Raw genomic sequence first — 18,779 nt, forward strand, 5'->3', positions numbered from 1 at the left:
CCTGGGTTTTCCCTCGACTTTTGGGCCGTTCTCCCGGGGTTTTTCAAACCCAAATATTTGGGATTTTAACCCAAACCCCCGCCAGGAGGGGGATTTATTTTTCTACAGAAAAAAAAAAAACCCCGAGCCTGGCTTATTTTTGGGGACAAATCCCAGCTTTTTATTAATAATAGATGAATTTCAATCCCAGGAAACCTCCTCGGGCTGGAGGCACAACCTTCATTTCCCCTCAGTAACCAACCCTTTTGGAGCTTTTCCCTCTGTTCTGGGGTTGTTTTTGGGGTTGTTTTGGGGTTTTTTTTTTTAGAAAAAAAGTCATGGTTACTCTCGTGTCTTCTGTATATGTTGCACTGAAAGTTAATATTTAATGTTTTAATTTATTTCGCCTTGGTTTAAATTAATTTTGATTCCTATAAAGATGTTCTTGTCATCGCCTGGTCTTGGATTTTTTTGTTGTTTTTTTTTTTTTCCCCCATCCTAAAAACCTGGCTTGGAGTTATTTAAGTGATGCAAAAACAATTTTTTTTCCCAAAAAATTCGTGGTTTGGGTTTTTTTTTGGGGGGGGGATATTTGGGAAGGAGATGCTGAATCCCAAAGATGGGAGTGGGGGAAATATTCCCAGGGACGGCTGAGCCCCAAATTCCCAAATTTTCATCCCAAATTTACAATCCCTGATGCCCCAATGATGAACTCAGCCCCATTTTCCCATAATTTTATCCCGAATTTTGAAGCCCAGTTTTGGGATCGGCCCCATTTTCCCAGATTTTCATCCCAAACTTTCCATCCCTGATTCCCCGGTTTTGGGATCAGCCTACCCCGCTCTGGGGCAGGTTTGGGGCAGTTTTGGGGCAATTCCCGGCAGTTTTGGGGCAATTCCCATCAGTTTTGGGGTGATCCCATCAGTCTTGGGGTGGTCCTGGAGGTTTTGAGGCAATTCCCCTGAGTTTTGGGTGAGTTTGGGACACCTGGGGACAGCTGGGACAGGGGAGGGACACCGGGGACAGGTGACACCCGGGTCTGTAACCGCTGCCATTCCCGTCCCCACAGGTGTGTGACAGACCCGGGACCACCTGGGGACACCTGGGGACACCTGGGGACCCCCCAGGACTGTCCCCTCCCCCCTCCCCCGCTTCGGGTCCTTTTTGGGGCGTTTTCCCCTTTTCCCGCCGTTTTCCTGGGTTTTCCCTCGACTTTTGGGCCGTTCTCCCGGGGTTTTTCAAACCCAAATATTTGGGATTTTAACCCAAACCCCCGCCAGGAGGGGGATTTATTTTTCTACAGAAAAAAAAAAAACCCCGAGCCTGGCTTATTTTTGGGGACAAATCCCAGCTTTTTATTAATAATAGATGAATTTCAATCCCAGGAAACCTCCTCGGGCTGGAGGCACAACCTTCATTTCCCCTCAGTAACCAACCCTTTTGGAGCTTTTCCCTCTGTTCTGGGGTTGTTTTTGGGGTTGTTTTGGGGTTTTTTTTTTTAGAAAAAAAGTCATGGTTACTCTCGTGTCTTCTGTATATGTTGCACTGAAAGTTAATATTTAATGTTTTAATTTATTTCGCCTTGGTTTAAATTAATTTTGATTCCTATAAAGATGTTCTTGTCATCGCCTGGTCTTGGATTTTTTTGTTGTTTTTTTTTTTTTCCCCCATCCTAAAAACCTGGCTTGGAGTTATTTAAGTGATGTAAAAACAATTTTTTTTCCCAAAAAAATTCGTGGTTTGGGGGTTTTTTTGGGGGGGATATTTGGGAAGGAGATGCTGAATCCCAAAGATGGATTTCGCCTTGGTTTAAATTAATTTTGATTCCTATAAAGATGTTCTTGTCATCGCCTGGTCTTGGATTTTTTTGTTGTTTTTTTTTTTTTTTTCCCCATCCTAAAAACCTGGCTTGGAGTTATTTAAGTGATGCAAAAACAATTTTTTTTCCCAAAAAATTCGTGGTTTGGGTTTTTTTTTGGGGGGGGGATATTTGGGAAGGAGATGCTGAATCCCAAAGATGGGAGTGGGGGAAATATTCCCAGGGACGGCTGAGCCCCAAATTCCCAAATTTTCATCCCAAATTTACAATCCCTGATGCCCCAGTGATGAACTCAGCCCCATTTTCCCATAATTTTATCCCGAATTTTGAAGCCCAGTTTTGGGATCGGCCCCATTTTCCCAGATTTTCATCCCAAACTTTCCATCCCTGATTCCCCGGTTTTGGGATCAGCCTACCCCGCTCTGGGGCAGGTTTGGGGCGGTTTGGGGGCAATTCCCGGCAGTTTTGGGGCAATTCCCATCAGTTTTGGGGTGATCCCGTCAGTCTTGGGGTGGTCCTGGAGGTTTTGAGGCAATTCCCCTGAGTTTTGGGTGAGTTTGGGGTTGCCCAGCAGTTTTGGGGCCAGTTTGCAGCGATTCTCAGTGGTTTTGGGGCAATTCCCGGTAGTTTTGGGGGATTTTCAGCAGATTTGGGGCGGTTCCCGTTTATTTTGGGGCGGGTTTTGGGGCGGTTCCCGTTTATTTTGGGGCGGGTTTTGGGGCGGTTCCCGTTTATTTTGGGGCGGGTTTTGGGGCGGTTCCCGTTTATTTTGGGGCGGGTTTTGGGGCGGTTCCCGTTTATTTTGGGGCGGGTTTTGGGGCGGTTCCCGTTTATTTTGGGGCGGGTTTTGGGGCGGTTCCCGTTTATTTTGGGGCGGGTTTTGGGGCGGTTCCCGTTTATTTTGGGGCGGGTTTTGGGGCGGTTCCTGTTTGTTTTGGGGCGGTTCCTTTTGTTTTGGGGCGGTTCCTGTTGGTTTTGGGGCGGTTCCCGTTTATTTTGGGGCGGTTCCTGTTGGTTTTGGGGCGGTTCCCGTTTATTTTGGGGCGGTTCCTGTTGGTTTTGGGGCGGTTCTTGTTTTGGGGCGGTTCCATTTATTTTGGGGCGGGTTTTGGGGCGGTTCCCTCCAGGTTTGGGGCGGGTTTTAGGGCGGTTTTGGGGCGCTCCCCGGCGGGTTTGATTCTCTCCCAAATGGTTCTGACCCCAAAAGCAGCGTCCTGACCCCAAAAAGAGAGTCCTGACCCCAAAAAGAGAGTCCTGACCCCAAAAGGAGAGTTCTGACCCCAAAAGGACGGTCCTGGCCCCGCGGACCTCCCGAAGTGACACCCACGAGGTGACACCAGCAGCTGGCACTTTATTCACCGGGGAGTGGCACCAGCCCCGGGGGTCCCCTCCGCCCTCGGACGTGTCCCCCACATGGATGTCACCAACCCCTGCAGGTCCTGCCACCATAAATGTCCCCAGCCCCTGCATGTCACCAAGCCCTGATGTCCCCTCAGTGTCACTTGTGGCACAGGTGGAAGGCGGTGGCACCAGGGATGTCCCCACCATGGATGTCCCTGGTGGTGTCACTGTCACTTGCGGCGCAGGTGGAAGGCCGTGGCACCATGGATGTCCCCTCATGGGTGTCCCCTGGGTGTCACTTGCAGTGCAGGTAGGAGGTGGTGGCACTGGGGAATGTCCCCACCATGGATGTCCCCAACTCCCAGATGTCCCCTGGGTGTCACTTGAAGCGCAGGTGGAAGGCGGTGGCACTGGGGAATGTCCCACCGTGGGTGTCCCCTGGGTGTCACTGTCACTTGCGGTGCAGGTAGAAGGCGGTGGCAGCAGGGATGTCCCCTCATGGATGTCCCCTAGGTGTCACTTGTGGTGCAGGTAGAAGGCAGTGGCACCATGGATGTCCCCACCATGGATGTCCCCAGGTGTCACTTGTGGCACAGGTGGAAGGCGGTGGCACCATGGATGTCCCCTGGGTGTCACTGTCACTTGCAGTGCAGGTAGAAGGTGGTGGCACTGGGGAATGTCCCACCATGGATGTCCCCAACTCACAGATGTCCCCTGGGTGTCACTTGCGGCGCAGGTGGAAGGCGGTGGCACTGGGGAATGTCCCACCATGGATGTCTCCTGGGTGTCACTTGTGGCGCAGGTGAAAGGTGGTGGCACCAGGGATGTCCCCACCATGGATGTCCCTGGTGGTGTCACTGTCACTTGCGGCGCAGGCAGAAGGCCGTGGCACCATGGATGTCCCCTCATGGGTGTCCCCTGGGTGTCACTTGCGGCGCAGGTGGAAGGCGGTGGCACTGGGGAATGTCCCACCGTGGGTGTCCCCTGGGTGTCACTGTCACTTGCGGTGCAGGTAGAAGGCGGTGGCAGCAGGGATGTCCCCTCATGGATGTCCCCTAGGTGTCACTTGTGGTGCAGGTAGAAGGCAGTGGCACCATGGATGTCCCCACCATGGATGTCCCCGGGTGTCACTTGCGGCACAGGTGGAAGGCGGTGGCAGCAGGGATGTCCCCTGGGTGTCACTTGTGGTGCAGGTAGGAGGTGGTGGCACTGGGGAATGTCCCACCATGGATGTCCCCAACTCCCAGATGTCCCCTGGGTGTCACTTGCAGCGCAGGTGGAAGGCGGTGGCACTGGGGAATGTCCCACCATGGGTGTCCCCTGGGTGTCACTGTCACTTGCAGGTAGAAGGTGATGGCAGCAGGGATGTCCCTGGTGGTGTCACTGTCACTTGCGGCGCAGGCAGAAGGCGGTGGCACCATGGATGTCCCCTCATGGATGTCCCCTGGGTGTCACTTGCGGCGCAGGTAGAAGGCGGTGGCACTGGGGAATGTCCCACCATGGATGTCCCCTGGGTGTCACTGTCACTTGCGGCGCAGGTAGAAGGCGGGTGGCAGCATGGATGTCCCCTCATGGGTGTCCCCTGGGTGTCACTTGCGGCGCAGGTAGAAGGCGGTGGCCCCGGGTGCCAGCGCCAGCGCCTCGCCCGGGCCCGTGGCCGTGCTGAGGAAGAGCCCGGGGAAGGCGGCGGCCTCGAAGGTGTGCGTGGAGCCCCCGAAGGTCTTGTAGAAGGTGAAGGGCGTGGCCCTGTCCTTGTCACCCGAGAACAGCTCCAGCAGCCCCACGTCCTGCCGGGCGGGGGACGGCAAATGGTGGCACCAAGTGGTGACAGCACCGTGGCCTGGTGGTGCCACCTCGGGGGACAGCCATCTGCAGGTGGCACCACCTCGAGGAACCCACACTGACCCAATTTCCAGGTGACCCCATCTCCAGGTGACCCCATCTCCAGGTGTCCCCATCTCCAGGTGACACCACCTCAAGGAACCCACACTGACCCAATTTCCAGGTGACCCCATCTCCAGGTGACCCCATGCCCAGGTGACCCCATGCCCAGGTGACCCCATCTCCAGGTGACCCCATGCCCAGGTGACCCCATCTCCAGGTGACCCCATGCCCAGGTGACCCCATCTCCAGGTGACAACAACATCAGGTGACCGCACCCCCAGGTGACCGCACCCCCAGGTGATGCCATCATTAGGTGAGCCCGCCCTGGGGAATCCCCACTTCCTGGTGACACCACCTCCTGGTGGCACCGTTTTTGGGATGATGCCACTTTGGGGTGCCCCACCTTGGGCTGACCCAGCCCTGGGTGCCGGTGTCACTTGTGGTGCAGGTAGAAGGCAGTGGCACCATGGATGTCCCCACCATGGATGTCCCCAGGTGTCACTTGTGGCACAGGTGGAAGGCGGTGGCACCAGGGATGTCCCCACCATGGATGTCCCTGGTGGTGTCACTGTCACTTGCGGCGCAGGTGGAAGGCGGTGGCACCATGGATGTCCCCTGGGTGTCACTGTCACTTGCAGTGCAGGTAGAAGGCGGTGGCACTGGGGAATGTCCCACCATGGGTGTCCCCTGGGTGTCACTTGCGGCGCAGGTAGAAGGCGGTGGCCCCGGGTGCCAGCGCCAGCGCCTCGCCCGGGCCCGTGGCCGTGCTGAGGAAGAGCCCGGGGAAGGCGGCGGCCTCGAAGGTGTGCGTGGAGCCCCCGAAGGTCTTGTAGAAGGTGAAGGGCGTGGCCCTGTCCTTGTCACCCGAGAACAGCTCCAGCAGCCCCACGTCCTGCCGGGCGGGGGACGGCAAATGGTGGCACCAAGCGGTGACAGCACCGTGGCCTGGCGGTGCCACCTCGGGGGACAGCCATCTGCAGGTGGCACCACCTCGAGGAACCCACACTGACCCAATTTCCAGGTGACCCCATCTCCAGGTGACCCCATGCCCAGGTGACCCCATGCCCAGGTGACCCCATCTCCAGGTGACCCCATGCCCAGGTGACCCCATCTCCAGGTGACAACAACATCAGGTGACCGCACCCCCAGGTGACCGCACCCCCAGGTGATGCCATCATTAGGTGAGCCCGCCCTGGGGAATCCCCACTTCCTGGTGACACCACCTCCTGGTGGCACCGTTTTTGGGATGATGCCACTTTGGGGTGCCCCACCTTGGGCTGACCCAGCCCTGGGTGCCCACCACGCCTTGGGGTGACTCTTCCCAGGATGGCCACCGTGGCTTCCCCACCTTGGCTTCCCCACCCTGGGCTGACCCACCTTGGGCTGAGCCACCTCTGGGTGCCCCACCTTGGGCTGACCCATTTTTGGGTCCTCACCACCACAGGGTGTCCCCACTTTGAGCTGACCCACCTTGAGTTGATCCAGCTCCAGTCGACCCACCTTGGATTAACCCACCTTGAATTAACCCACCTTGACTGACCCACCTTGGATTAACCCACCTTGGATTAACCCACCTTGGATTAACCCACCTTGGATTAACCCACCTTGGATTAACCCACCTTGGATTAACCCACCTTGGATTAACCCACCTTGGATTAACCCACCTTGGATTAACCCACCTTGGATTAACCCACCTTGGATTAACCCACCTTGGCTGACCCACCTTGGGTTGCCCACCTTGCCCTGACCCATCTCAAGCTGTCCCACCTTGGCCTGTCCCCACTCTGTGTCCCCAGTGCCCCACACTGTGTCACCCCCTGTCCCCCCCGTGTCCCCCTGTGTCCCCTCCGTCACCCCCAGCCCCCTCTGCCACCCTCGGTCCCCCCCGTGTCCCCGTGTCACCTCCAGGCTCAGCCGTGGCTCGGGGCCGGTGCCACAGGACAGGGCGCGGGTGCCACCGCGGATGCCCACGATGAGGGGACAGCGCCGGCGCTCCAGGTGCCGGTTGGGGACAACGCTGATGGGCTCTGTGGGACACGGGGGTGGCACCGCCGTCACCCAGAGGGACACCCACGGATTGTCACCCCTGTCACCCCCAGAGGGACACGCGGGGAGTGTCACCCCTGTCCCCACCCAGGGTGTCACCTATGGATTGTCACCCCTATCTCCCCCCCAGTGTCACCCATGGAGAGTCACCCATGTCACCCAGAGGGTCACCAAAGGATTGTCACCTCTGTCCCCCAGGGTGTCACCTATGGATTGTCACCCCTGTCCCCCCCCAGGGTGTCACCCATGGAGTGTCACCTCTGTCCCCCAGGGTGTCACCTATGGATTGTCACCCCTATCCCCCCCCAGGGTGTCACCCATGGAGTGTCACCTCTGTCCCCCGCAGCCATCTGCAGGTGGGACCACCTCGAGGAACCCACACTGACCCAATTTCCAGGTGACCCCATCTCCAGGTGACCCCATGCCCAGGTGACCCCATGCCCAGGTGACCCCATCTCCAGGTGACCCCATGCCCAGGTGACCCCATCTCCAGGTGACAACAACATCAGGTGACCGCACCCCCAGGTGACCGCACCCCCAGGTGATGCCATCATTAGGTGACCCCGCCCTGGGGAATCCCCACTTCCTGGTGACACCACCTCCTGGTGGCACCGTTTTTGGGATGATGCCACTTTGGGGTGCCCCACCTTGGGCTGACCCACCTCTGGGTGCCCCACCTTGGGCTGACCCACCTCTGGGTGCCCCACCTTGGGCTGACCCATTTTTGGGTCCTCACCACCACAGGGTGTCCCCACTTTGAGCTGACCCACCTTGAGTTGATCCAGCTCCAGTCGACCCACCTTGGATTAACCCACCTTGATTGACCCACCTTGATTGACCCACCTTGGATTGACCGACCTCGGGTTGACCCACCTTGGATTGACTCACTTCGACTGACCCACCTTGACTGACCCACCTTGGATTAACCCACCTTGGATTAACCCACCTTGACTGACCCACCTTGGATTAACCCACCTTGGATTAACCCACCTTGGATTAACCCACCTTGGATTAACCCACCTTGGCTGACCCACCTTGGGTTGCCCACCTTGGGTTGACTCACCTTGACTGACCCACCTTGACTGACCCACCTTGGATTGACTGAGCTTGGGTTGCCCACCTTGGGTTGACTCACCTTGACTGACCCACCTTGGGTGACACACCTTGGATTAACCCACCTTGGATTAACCCACCTTGACTGACCCACCTTGGATTAACCCACCTTGACTGACCCATCTCAAGCTGTCCCACCTTGGCCTGTCCCCACTCTGTGTCCCCAGTGCCCCACACTGTGTCACCCCCTGTCCCCCCCGTGTCCCCCTGTGTCCCCTCCGTCACCCCCAGCCCCCTCTGCCACCCTCGGTCCCCCCCGTGTCCCCGTGTCACCTCCAGGCTCAGCCGTGGCTCGGGGCCGGTGCCACAGGACAGGGCGCGGGTGCCACCGCGGATGCCCACGATGAGGGGACAGCGCCGGCGCTCCAGGTGCCGGTTGGGGACAACGCTGATGGGCTCTGTGGGACACGGGGGTGGCACCGCCGTCACCCAGAGGGACACCCACGGATTGTCACCCCTGTCACCCCCAGAGGGACACGCGGGGAGTGTCACCCCTGTCCCCACCCAGGGTGTCACCTATGGATTGTCACCCCTATCTCCCCCCCAGTGTCACCCATGGAGAGTCACCCATGTCACCCAGAGGGTCACCAAAGGATTGTCACCTCTGTCCCCCAGGGTGTCACCTATGGATTGTCACCCCTGTCCCCCCCCAGGGTGTCACCCATGGAGTGTCACCTCTGTCCCCCAGGGTGTCACCTATGGATTGTCACCCCTATCCCCCCCCAGGGTGTCACCCATGGAGTGTCACCTCTGTCCCCCGCGGGTTGACCCACCTTGGATTGACTCACTTCGACTGACCCACCTTGACTGACCCACCTTGGATTAACCCACCTTGACTGACCCACCTTGACTGACCCACCTTGGATTGACTGAGCTTGGGTTGCCCACCTTGGGTTGACTCACCTTGACTGACCCACCTTGACTCACCCACCTTGGATTAACCCACCTTGGATTGACCCACCTTGACTGACCCACCTTGGATTGACTGAGCTTGGGTTGCCCACCTTGGGTTGACTCACCTTGACTGACCCACCTTGACGATTGACTGAGCTTGGGTTGCCCACCTTGGGTTGACTCACCTTGACTGACCCACCTTGGGTGACACACCTTGGATTAACCCACCTTGGATTAACCCACCTTGACTGACCCACCTTGGATTAACCCACCTTGACTGACCCACCTTGCGTTGCCCACCTTGCCCTGACCCATCTCAAGCTGTCCCACCTTGGCCTGTCCCCACTCTGTGTCCCCAGTGCCCCACACTGTGTCACCCCCTGCCCCCCCCCGGCCCCCCCGTGTCCCCCGTTGCCCACCTTGCCCTGACCCATCTCAAGCTGTCCCACCTTGGCCTGTCCCCACTCTGTGTCCCCAGTGCCCCACACTGTGTCACCCCCTGTCCCCCCCGTGTCCCCCTGTGTCCCCTCCGTCACCCCCAGCCCCCTCTGCCACCCTCGGTCCCCCCCGTGTCCCCGTGTCACCTCCAGGCTCAGCCGTGGCTCGGGGCCGGTGCCACAGGACAGGGCGCGGGTGCCACCGCGGATGCCCACGATGAGGGGACAGCGCCGGCGCTCCAGGTGCCGGTTGGGGACAACGCTGATGGGCTCTGTGGGACACGGGGGTGGCACCGCCGTCACCCAGAGGGACACCCACGGATTGTCACCCCATCCCCACAGAGGGACACCCGTGGAGTGTCACCCCATCCCCACAGAGGGACACCCACGGATTGTCACCACTGTCACCCCCAGAGGGACACGCGGGGAGTGTCACCCCTGTCCCCACCCAGACCCACCTTGACTGACCCACCTTGGATTGACTGAGCTTGGGTTGCCCACCTTGGGTTGACTCACCTTGACTGACCCACCTTGGGTGACACACCTTGGATTAACCCACCTTGGATTAACCCACCTTGACTGACCCACCTTGCGTTGCCCACCTTGCCCTGACCCATCTCAAGCTGTCCCACCTTGGCCTGTCCCCACTCTGTGTCCCCAGTGCCCCACACTGTGTCACCCCCTGTCCCCCCCGTGTCCCCCTGTGTCCCCTCCGTCACCCCCAGCCCCCTCTGCCACCCTCGGTCCCCCCCGTGTCCCCGTGTCACCTCCAGGCTCAGCCGTGGCTCGGGGCCGGTGCCACAGGACAGGGCGCGGGTGCCACCGCGGATGCCCACGATGAGGGGACAGCGCCGGCGCTCCAGGTGCCGGTTGGGGACAACGCTGATGGGCTCTGTGGGACACGGGGGTGGCACCGCCGTCACCCAGAGGGACACCCACGGATTGTCACCCCATCCCCACAGAGGGACACCCGTGGATTGTCACCCCATCCCCACAGAGGGACACCCGTGGATTGTCACCCCATCCCCACAGAGGGACACCCGTGGAGTGTCACCCCATCCCCACAGAGGGACACCCACGGATTGTCACCACTGTCACCCCCAGAGGGACACGCGGGGAGTGTCACCCCTGTCCCCACCCAGGGTGTCACCTATGGATTGTCACCCCTATCTCCCCCCCAGTGTCACCCATGGAGAGTCACCCATGTCACCCAGAGGGTCACCAAAGGATTGTCACCTCTGTCCCCCAGGGTGTCACCTATGGATTGTCACCCCTGTCCCCCCCCAGGGTGTCACCCATGGAGTGTCACCTCTGTCCCCCAGGGTGTCACCTATGGATTGTCACCCCTGTCCCCTCCCAGGGTGTCACCCATGGATTGTCCCCACTGTCCCCCAGGGTGTCACCTATGGATTGTCACCCCTATCCCCCCCCAGGGTGTCACCCATGGAGTGTCACCTCTGTCCCCCAGGGTGTCACCTCTGGATTGTCACCCCTGTCCCCTCCCAGGGGGTCACCCATGGATTGTCCCCACTGTCCCCCAGGGTGTCACCTCTGGATTGTCACCCCTGTCCCCTCCCAGGGGGTCACCCATGGATTGTCCCCACTGGCCCCCAGGGTGTCACCTATGGATGGTCACCCCTATCCCCCCCCAGGGCGTCACCCATGGAGTGTCACCCCTGTCCCCAGGGTGGCACCTATGGATTGTCCCCCCTGTCCCCCCCCAGGGTGTCACCCGCGGATTGTCCCCACTGTCCCCGGGTGTCACGCACCTTCCTGGGTGGCGTTGGCCCCCTGCAGGCTGGTGGCCACCAGGTGGCCGTGGCGCAGGCACAGCCCCTGCTGCTCCGTGTCCCGCAGCACGTAGTGGTACGGCTGGGCCCCGGGGCGGCCCGCCCCGAACGCCACCGCCATCTCTGGGGACACGGGGACACCGGGACATGGGACACCGGGAGAGACAGGGGGACATGGGACACGGGGACAGGGGCACAGACAGGTAGGAACATGGGACACGGGGACACCGGGACATGGGGACATCGGGATAGACAGGGGGACATGGGGACGGACAGGTAAGGACATGGGGCACGGGGACATGGGGACATCACAGGGATGTGGGGGTGGACAGGTGGGGACATGGGAATAGACAGGGGGACATGGGGACAGGGACACAGGGACATGGGACACAGGACACGGGGACAGGGGCACAGACAGGTAGGAACATGGGACACGGGGACACCGGGACATGGGACACAGGACACGGGGACAGGGGCACAGACAGGTGGGGACGTGGGACACGGGGACGTCGGGATAGACAGGGGGACATGGGGATGGACAGGTAAGGACATGGGGCACGGGGACATGGGGACATCACAGGGACATGGGGATAGACAGGTGGGGACATGGGGGCATGGGGACAGGGACATGGGACACAATGACATGGGGACATCACAGGGACATGGGGATAGACAGGTGGGGACATGGGGGCATGGGGACAGGGACATGGGACACAATGACATGGGGACATCACAGGGACGTGGGGATAGACAGGAGGACATGGGACACGGGGACGTGGGGCACGGGGACATGGGGGCATGGGGACAGGGACATGGGGACAGGGATGGGCATGGGGACATGGGGACACGTGGGGCAAGGACAGGCAGGGACATGGGGACAGGGACACAGGGACATTTGGAGCAGGGATGGGGACAGGGACACGGGGACACCTGCACCCACCTGTCCCCAGGAAGTCCTCGAACAAGGCCACCATGTCGGGGTCGATGACACTCTCGGCCGTGTCCCCGTTCCCCGACGTGACCCCTGGGCGGTGTCCCCAAGGTGTCCCCCTGCGGGGACAGAAGGGTCAGGGCAGGTGACACCGGGGAGGGAGGGAGGTGACACTGCCAGGCATGAGGCGGGGACACGCTGTCCCCACGCTGTCCCCACGCTGTCCCCCGCTGTCCCCCGCTGTCCCCGCTCACCTGAGGGCAGCTCTGGACGTGTGTGACATGGCTGGGCCGGCGGAGAGGGTGGCACAGGTGACACCGCGTGCCAGCAGGATTGTCCCCGAGCTTGACCCCGTCCCCCGGTGGCACCTGCGGATGTGTCACCTCCCGGGATCCTGTCCCTTGTCCTCTGGGCCGTGTCCCCGCGGGTGACAGCGGCTTTATAGGGCCGGGCGGGGCGGGGACAGAGCCCGCCCCGCGAATCGGGCTGGGTGACAGCGACAGTGACACCGAGCCATGGCGAAACGCCACCTCCGTGATGCCCGCAGTCACCGCGGCGGGGATGTCCCCTGTGCCGTGTCCCCTGTGCCAGGCGTGTCCCCCCCGTGTCCCCATGGTGCCCCGTGGGTGGCCCCTGTGCCCCCTCCCTGCGGTGACATCACCTTGTCACCATTGTCACCATGAGCGCTGTCCCCAAGGTGCTGTGAGCACTGTCCCCAAATTCCCACGTGCCCTGTCCCCAGTTTCCCTGTGTCCCATGCCTGTGTCCCTTGTCCCCAAGGCCCGGGGTGCCCTGTCCCCAAGGTGTTGTGTGCCTTGTCCCCATGATCCCATGTGCTCTGTCCCCATGGTGTCCCCATGGTGTCCCTGTGTCCCCTGTTCCTGTGGTCCCAAAGCCCAAAAATCCCATGGCTCTGTCCCTAAAATGCCACCTTCCCTGTCCCTATTGTCGTGTCCCTTGTCCCCAAGGCCCGGGGTGCCCTGTCCCCAAGGTGTTGTGTGCCTTGTCCCCATGATCCCATGTGCTCTGTCCCCATGGTGTCCCCATGGTGTCCCTGTGTCCCCTGTTCCTGTGGTCCCAAAGCCCAAAAATCCCATGGCTCTGTCCCCTGTCACCAAAATGCCACCTTCCCTGTCCCTTTTGTCCCCTTTCCCTGTCCCCAAGATCCCATGTCCCCTGTCCCTGTTGTCCTCCAATCCCTGTCCCCAAAATGCCACCTTCCCTGTCCCTTTTGTCCCCCATTCCCTGTCCCCAAGATGCCATGTGCTCTGTCCCCATGGTGACCTGTCCCCAAAATGCCACCTTCCCTGTCCCTTTTGTCCCCTTTCCCTGTCCCCACATTCCCATGTGCCCTCTGTCCCCTCGGTGACCTGTCCCCAAAATGGTGATGCCACCCTCCCCAGGAAGATGCCACCACCCTGGGATGAGGATGCCACCACCCTGGGGGTGATGCCACCCTCCCCAGGAAGATGCCACCACCCTGGGGCTCCGCTGTCCCCGCGCGGGGACCGGGGGCGCTCAGCAGAGCTGGAAGTAGAAGTCGAGCAGCTGGGAGGTGACATCGCCGTGGCGACACAGCGCCAGGGGCTGGTGGCCGCGCGGGGACGTGCACAGGAACCAGCCGGGGTGCGCGGCCGACTCGAAGCGCCACAGCCCGTCCCGGTAGGAGCGGAAGAAGGTGAAGGCGACAGCGCTGTCACCGGCGCGGGGCAGCTCCCGGATGTCCACGTCCTGCGGGGACACCGCCGTGTCACCCGCGGGGACAGCGCCAGCGGCTGGGCACGGCGTGATGTCCCCAGCCAGCAGTGTCCTGTGGCCCCCGTGTCCCTGTCCCTCAGTGTCCCACCCCTGAGGTCCCCGTGTCCCTGTCCCTCAATGTCCCACCCCTGAGGTCCCTGTGTCCCCAGCTGTCCCCTCCCCACGGCGTCCCATCCCCAAAACTTCTGTGTCTCCATCCTCGTCACCACCCCCACAGTGTCCCCGTCTCTTTAGGTGTCCCCAACCCCTTGGTGTCCCCAGCCCTTTGATGTCGCCATTCCCACGGTGTCCCCATCTCCGTGCCCATCCCTGTGATGTCCCCATCCTCTTGGCATGCCTGTCCCTGTCCCCTCGCTGTCCCCGCTGTCCCGCTGTCCCCACTGTCCCCTGTCCTGTCCCCTCGCTGTCCCCCTCGCTGTCCCCGCGCTGTCCCCCCGCTATCCCCTCGCTGTCCCCGCTGTCCCCTGTCCTGTCCCCCCGCTGTCCCCTCGCTGTCCCTCCGCTGTCCCCTCGCTGTCTCCCCGCTATCCCCGCGCTGTCCCCTGTGCTGTCCCCTGTGCTGTCCCCACCTGCAGCCGCAGCCGCGGTTCTCCGCCGGGGCCGCGCTCGGTGCGCAGGCAGCGGGAGCCGCTCCGCACGCTCAGGATCACCGGCAGCCGCGCGGGCTCCAGGGCGCGGTTGGGCACCCAGAACACCTTCTCTGCAGGTGACACGGGGACCCTCAGCGCGCGTCCCCGCGCGTCCCCGCGCGTCCTCGCGCTGTCCCCGTGTCACCTTCCAGCGCGGCGTTGGCGCCCTGCAGGTGCCCGGCCAGCAGCTGCTCGTCGCGCAGGTACAGCGAGCGCTGGTTCACGTCCCACAGCCTGCCGGGCAAAGCGGGGACAGCCGTGCCAGCCCTCGGTGCCACCCCTCGGTGCCACCCCCGCTGTCCCCTGCCAGCCCCGCTGTCCCTTACCGGTACTGGAACACCTTGGTCTGCAGCGCGGGCGCCTGGCAGAGGGCGAAGCCTTCGGCCTCTGCGCGGAGGAAGAGGAGGGCGAGGCTGAGGGCGGCCACCCGGAGACCCCCGCGCCCCCTGCCCGCGCCCCCCGAGCCTTGGGGACCCCTCCCGGGGGCACCGGCCGTGCCAGGCGCTCCGTGTCCCCTCCGGGCCGTGCGCGGGGTCCCCGGGCAGCGCTCACCCATGAGACCCCCGGCTCCGGTGCGACCCCGGCTCCTGTGACACCCCCGGCTCTGCTGAGACCCCGACTCCGCTGAGACCCCCGGCTTCTGTGAGACCCCTGGTTCTGGTGGCACCCCCGGCTCCTGTGACACCCCCGGCTCCCGTGGGACCCCCGGTGGGACCCCGGCTCCGGTGGGACCCCGGCTCCGGGCGCAGCGGGCGGCGGCGAGGGAAGAAAGAAGGAAGGAAGGAAGAAAGTTGCCGGTGGTGTTGCCACACTGCTGAGAAGGGCGCGCCCCGCCCCCGCCGTTGCTCAGCACCCCCGCGGGGTGACAATCGAGGGGACACATGGCGAGGGGTGGGGGGGGTGACAGCGCGACACGCCGCGGGGACACCGCGACGCCCATAGTGGTTGCGGCGGGGCTCGAACTCGCGGTTTCTGCAGCCAGAGAGCAGCGCCCTCCCCGCTGCGCCACAGCGGCGGCGGGCGCGCATGCGCGCTGCGGGAGCGGCGGGAAGCGCGCAGGGGCGGCGTGGGGAGCGCTGAGTGGCCGTGGGTGTTGCGCATGCGCAGAGCGAGGCGCGAAGCCGCGAGGGACGGGCAGGGCGCTCAGGGCAGCACTGCGCGTGCGCCGAGAGTGCGGCGCGTGCGCGCTGAGGCCGGGCGAGGAGCTGGCGCACGCGCAGAGCGCCCCCGGCGGGAGGGCAGGAGGAGCCATGGCGGCGCTGTGGGAAGCGCTGAGGGCGGCGATGGCCGCGGTGCTGCTGCTGGGCTGGGGCGCGCACGGGCTCTACTTCCACATCGGAGAGACCGAGAAGCGCTGCTTCATCGAGGAGATCCCCGACGAGACCATGGTCATCGGTGCGGGCGGCGGCGGGGAGCGCCGGGAATGGCGGGGGCCGTGAGGGGGGGACGGGAGAGACCACCGGGAATGGCGGGGGGGGGACGGGAGAGACCACCGGGGGAGACCACCGGAGGGGGTGCCGGGGTTCGCGGGGAGCGGGAGGAAGCACTGAGGGGCTCGGCGGGGATCAGAGCCCACCGGGCACGGGGGTCGGCTCCGAGCCCGTGTGCCCGCTCGGTGCCAGGCAATTACCGGACGCAGCTGTGGGACAAACAGTCCGAGTCCTTCCTGCCCTCCACGCCCGGGCTGGGCATGCACGTGGAGGTCAAGGACCCCGACGGAAAGGTGAGGGGGCTTCCCGGGCATCCCCTGGGCACGGGGAGGGGTCCATGAGGGGATTTGGGCACCCCCCCGAGGCACGGGGAGGGGTCCCTGGGCATCCCTTGGGCACGGGGAGGGATTACTGGGCATCCCTTGGGCACGGGGAGGGGTCCCTGGGCATCCCTTGGGCATGGGGAGGGATCCCTGGGCATCCCTTGGGCATGGGGAAGGGTTCCTGGGCATCCCCCGGGCATGCCAGCGGCCGTGCCCATGGCACTGACAGTGTCCCAGGGGTGCCAGCGGCCGTGCCCGTGCCCTGAGTGTCCCAGGGGTGCCAGCGGCCGTGCCTGTGCCCTGACAGTGTCCCAGGGGTGCCAGCGGCCGTGCCCATGGCACTGACAGTGTCCCAGGGGTGCCAGCGGCCGTGCCTATGGCACTGACAGTGTCCCAGGGGTGCCAGCGGCCGTGCCCGTGCCCTGAGTGTCCCAGGGGGTGCCAGCAGCCGTGCCCATGGCACTGACAGTGTCCCAGGGGTGCCAGCGGCCGTGCCCGTGCCCTGAGTGTCCCGGTTGGCACAGGTGGTGATGTCGCGGCAGTACGGCTCCGAGGGGCGCTTCACCTTCACGTCGCACACGCCGGGCGAGCACCAGATCTGCCTGCACTCCAACTCCACCCGCATGGCGCTGTTCGCCGGGGGCAAGCTGGTAGGTTGTGCCAGCCCTGGTGCCACTGCTCATGACGGCTGTGTGCCCTCCCTGTGGCTGTGCATTGCTGGTGCCATGCTTGGAGCCGTGGTTGATGCCATGGTTGGTGCCCTGGTTGGTGCCATGGTTGACACTGTGCTTGGTGCCCTGGTTGGTGCCATGTTTGGAGCCATGGTTGATGCCATGCTTGGTGCCATGCTTGGAGCCGTGGGTGGTGCCATTGTTGACACCATGGCTGGTGCCATGGTTGTAGCCATGGCTGGTGCCATGTCTGGTGCCATGGTTGGTGCCCTGGTTGATGCCATGGTTGATGCCCTGGCTGGTGCCATGGTTGGTGCCATGGTTGGTGCCATGGTTGGAGCCCTGGTTGTAGCCCTGGTTGTAGCCCTGGCTGGTGCCATGGCTGGTGCCCTGGTTGGGGGGTGAATCTCTGGGGTTTCAGTGTGGATTTTGGGGTGAATCTCTGGGGCTGGGGTGGATTTTGGGGAGAATGTGTGGATTTTGGGGTGACTCTGGGCTGGGTGTTGCAGTACCGCGAGGAGCGGTTCCGCATGACCAGCGAGAGCACGAACCAGCGCGTGCTCTGGTGGTCCATCGCCCAGACCGTCATCCTCATCCTCACCGGCCTCTGGCAGATGCGGCACCTCAAGAGCTTCTTCGAGGCCAAGAAACTGGTGTAGCCCCCCGAAACCCCCTCGGGGGGCACCCCAAAACCCGCCCTCAGCCCCGTGATGGGGGACCCCACCCACCCCGGGTGCTGGGGATGGACCCCGGGGGCTCCCCCAAACCCATCCCACCCACCCTGGGTGCTGGGGAGGGCCCCCCACTCCCTTGTGGGACCCCAAACCCATCCCGGGGCGCTCGCTGCGGGTTTGGGGTGCCCTGCCTGCCGTGGGGGAGGGCAGAGAAGCACCACTCCACAAGGTGGTTTTTTTTTGGGGGGGAATAAAGGTTTTTTGGTTCCACCAAGAGGTGTCGGTGCGTTTTTGGGGCGGGGAGGGGGTCCTGGCGCTCCAGGCGTTCAGCTGCCTGCCCAAAGTGCGGTTTCCCCCCAAAAATCAAGCCCGGGGGGATTTTGGGGTGTCGGGGATGCTGTGAGTCCTCCCCCGCCAGGAGGCGCTGTAAGCTTCCAGCCGCTCTGGGGGCGCTCTGGGCGCGCCACCGGAAGTGTCTGTGGGCGGCGCAGCGCGGCCGGAAGTGTGTTTGTGTGTGTGGGCGGCGGGGCCAAGATGGCGGCAGAGATGGAGGAGAAGGGGTTCGAGCACATGGGGCTGGACGGGCGGCTGCTGAGGGTGAGGGGCAACGGGGCCGGGAGGGGCGAGCGGGACACCGGAGCGGGCGGTTGCGGGCAGCGATCGCCGGGGTCCCGCTGAGGGGAGGGGACGGGGACACCGGAGTCCCCCGGGGTGGGGGGACACTGGGGACCGTGCCCATGGCATGGGGCTGTCCGTGGGCTGGCACCGGGGTCACGGTGGCCGTGACAGCCGGCGCGGTGCCCGCAGGCGGTGGCAGAGCTGGGCTGGGCAGTGCCCACGGCCATCCAGGCCCGCGCCATCCCGCTGGCCATGGAGGGCCGCGACCTGCTGGCCCGGGCCAGGACGGGCTCGGGGAAAACCGGAGCGTACGGGCTGCCCCTGCTGCACAAGCTGCTGGGCATCAAGGAGGTACCGGGGGCATGGGGGGCACCGGGGGCACTCAGGGGCACTGGGGATACTGGGGGCAGTGGGGATACTGGGGGGTACTGGGGATACTGGG

The 18,779-nt window shown here is 62.9% G+C and overlaps 4 protein-coding genes across 5 annotated transcripts in view; 2 read left to right on the forward strand and 2 right to left on the reverse strand.

The window, feature by feature from the left end:
* Positions 1-5,493: 5,493 nt before the first annotated feature.
* On the reverse strand, positions 5,494-12,864 carry LOC121334128 (interleukin-36 receptor antagonist protein-like). Its single transcript, XM_041401019.1, has 5 exons — positions 12,489-12,864; positions 12,244-12,353; positions 11,283-11,426; positions 10,281-10,405; positions 5,494-5,915 (listed from the first exon to the last, which is right to left on the reverse strand). Exons 1-5 carry the CDS (start codon positions 12,515-12,517, stop codon positions 5,718-5,720), a joined length of 606 nt encoding a protein of 201 aa, XP_041256953.1. The 5' UTR covers positions 12,518-12,864; the 3' UTR covers positions 5,494-5,717.
* An 809-nt stretch (positions 12,865-13,673) lies between these two features.
* On the reverse strand, positions 13,674-15,324 carry LOC121334129 (interleukin-36 receptor antagonist protein-like). Of its 2 annotated transcripts, XM_041401021.1 has the most exons (6): positions 15,289-15,324; positions 15,174-15,182; positions 14,948-15,008; positions 14,767-14,855; positions 14,562-14,692; positions 13,674-13,965 (listed from the first exon to the last, which is right to left on the reverse strand). In XM_041401021.1, exons 2-6 carry the CDS (start codon positions 15,175-15,177, stop codon positions 13,753-13,755), a joined length of 498 nt encoding a protein of 165 aa, XP_041256955.1. In that variant the 5' UTR covers positions 15,178-15,182; positions 15,289-15,324; the 3' UTR covers positions 13,674-13,752. The 2 variants fall into 2 exon arrangements, with proteins under 2 accessions (XP_041256955.1, XP_041256954.1); XM_041401020.1 differs by lacking the exon at positions 15,289-15,324 and having other exon boundaries at positions 15,174-15,266.
* Positions 15,325-15,829: 505 nt separating this feature from the next.
* On the forward strand, positions 15,830-17,986 carry TMED4 (transmembrane p24 trafficking protein 4). The gene is made up of 4 exons (XM_041401017.1): positions 15,830-16,016; positions 16,244-16,344; positions 16,899-17,150; positions 17,555-17,986. The coding sequence occupies exons 1-4, from the start codon at positions 15,872-15,874 to the stop codon at positions 17,702-17,704; spliced, it is 648 nt and encodes a 215-aa protein (XP_041256951.1). The 5' UTR covers positions 15,830-15,871; the 3' UTR covers positions 17,705-17,986.
* Positions 17,987-18,231: 245 nt separating this feature from the next.
* DDX56 (DEAD-box helicase 56) overlaps positions 18,232-18,779 on the forward strand; it is an 8,714-nt gene continuing 8,166 nt past the window's right edge. Inside the window, exons 1-2 of the mRNA XM_041401015.1 lie at positions 18,232-18,316; positions 18,527-18,762. Coding sequence (XP_041256949.1) covers positions 18,254-18,316; positions 18,527-18,762 — 299 coding nt within the window. The 5' untranslated portion in view covers positions 18,232-18,253. The remainder of the gene's footprint in view (positions 18,317-18,526; positions 18,763-18,779) is intronic.

The sequence above is a fragment of the Onychostruthus taczanowskii genome, unplaced genomic scaffold (genome assembly GCF_017590055.1).
Source record: "Onychostruthus taczanowskii isolate IOZ18803 unplaced genomic scaffold, ASM1759005v1 scaffold181, whole genome shotgun sequence".
Classification (NCBI taxonomy): domain Eukaryota; kingdom Metazoa; phylum Chordata; class Aves; order Passeriformes; family Passeridae; genus Onychostruthus; species Onychostruthus taczanowskii.

What these genes read in the sequence shown, in the direction of transcription:
- LOC121334128 (XM_041401019.1), bottom strand. Translation starts at nt 12,517, where the DNA reads ATGTCACACACGTCCAGAGCTGCCCTCAG. An exon ending in CGAGGACTTCCTGGGGACAG is followed by an intron (nt 11,427 to 12,243) that starts GTGGGTGCAGGT and finishes CCGTGTCCCCAG; the next exon opens with AGATGGCGGTGGCGTTCGGG. An exon ending in GGCCAACGCCACCCAGGAAG is followed by an intron (nt 10,406 to 11,282) that starts GTGCGTGACACC and finishes CGTGTCCCACAG; the next exon opens with AGCCCATCAGCGTTGTCCCC.
- LOC121334129 (XM_041401021.1), bottom strand. An exon ending in ACCAAGGTGTTCCAGTACCG is followed by an intron (nt 14,856 to 14,947) that starts GTAAGGGACAGC and finishes TTTGCCCGGCAG; the next exon opens with GCTGTGGGACGTGAACCAGC. An exon ending in CGCCAACGCCGCGCTGGAAG is followed by an intron (nt 14,693 to 14,766) that starts GTGACACGGGGA and finishes TGTCACCTGCAG; the next exon opens with AGAAGGTGTTCTGGGTGCCC.
- TMED4 (XM_041401017.1), top strand. Translation starts at nt 15,872, where the DNA reads ATGGCGGCGCTGTGGGAAGCGCTGAGGGCGGCGATGGCCGCGGTGCTG. An exon ending in TCAAGGACCCCGACGGAAAG is followed by an intron (nt 16,345 to 16,898) that starts GTGAGGGGGCTT and finishes CGGTTGGCACAG; the next exon opens with GTGGTGATGTCGCGGCAGTA. An exon ending in GTGCCCTGGTTGGTGCCATG is followed by an intron (nt 17,151 to 17,554) that starts GTTGACACTGTG and finishes TGGGTGTTGCAG; the next exon opens with TACCGCGAGGAGCGGTTCCG.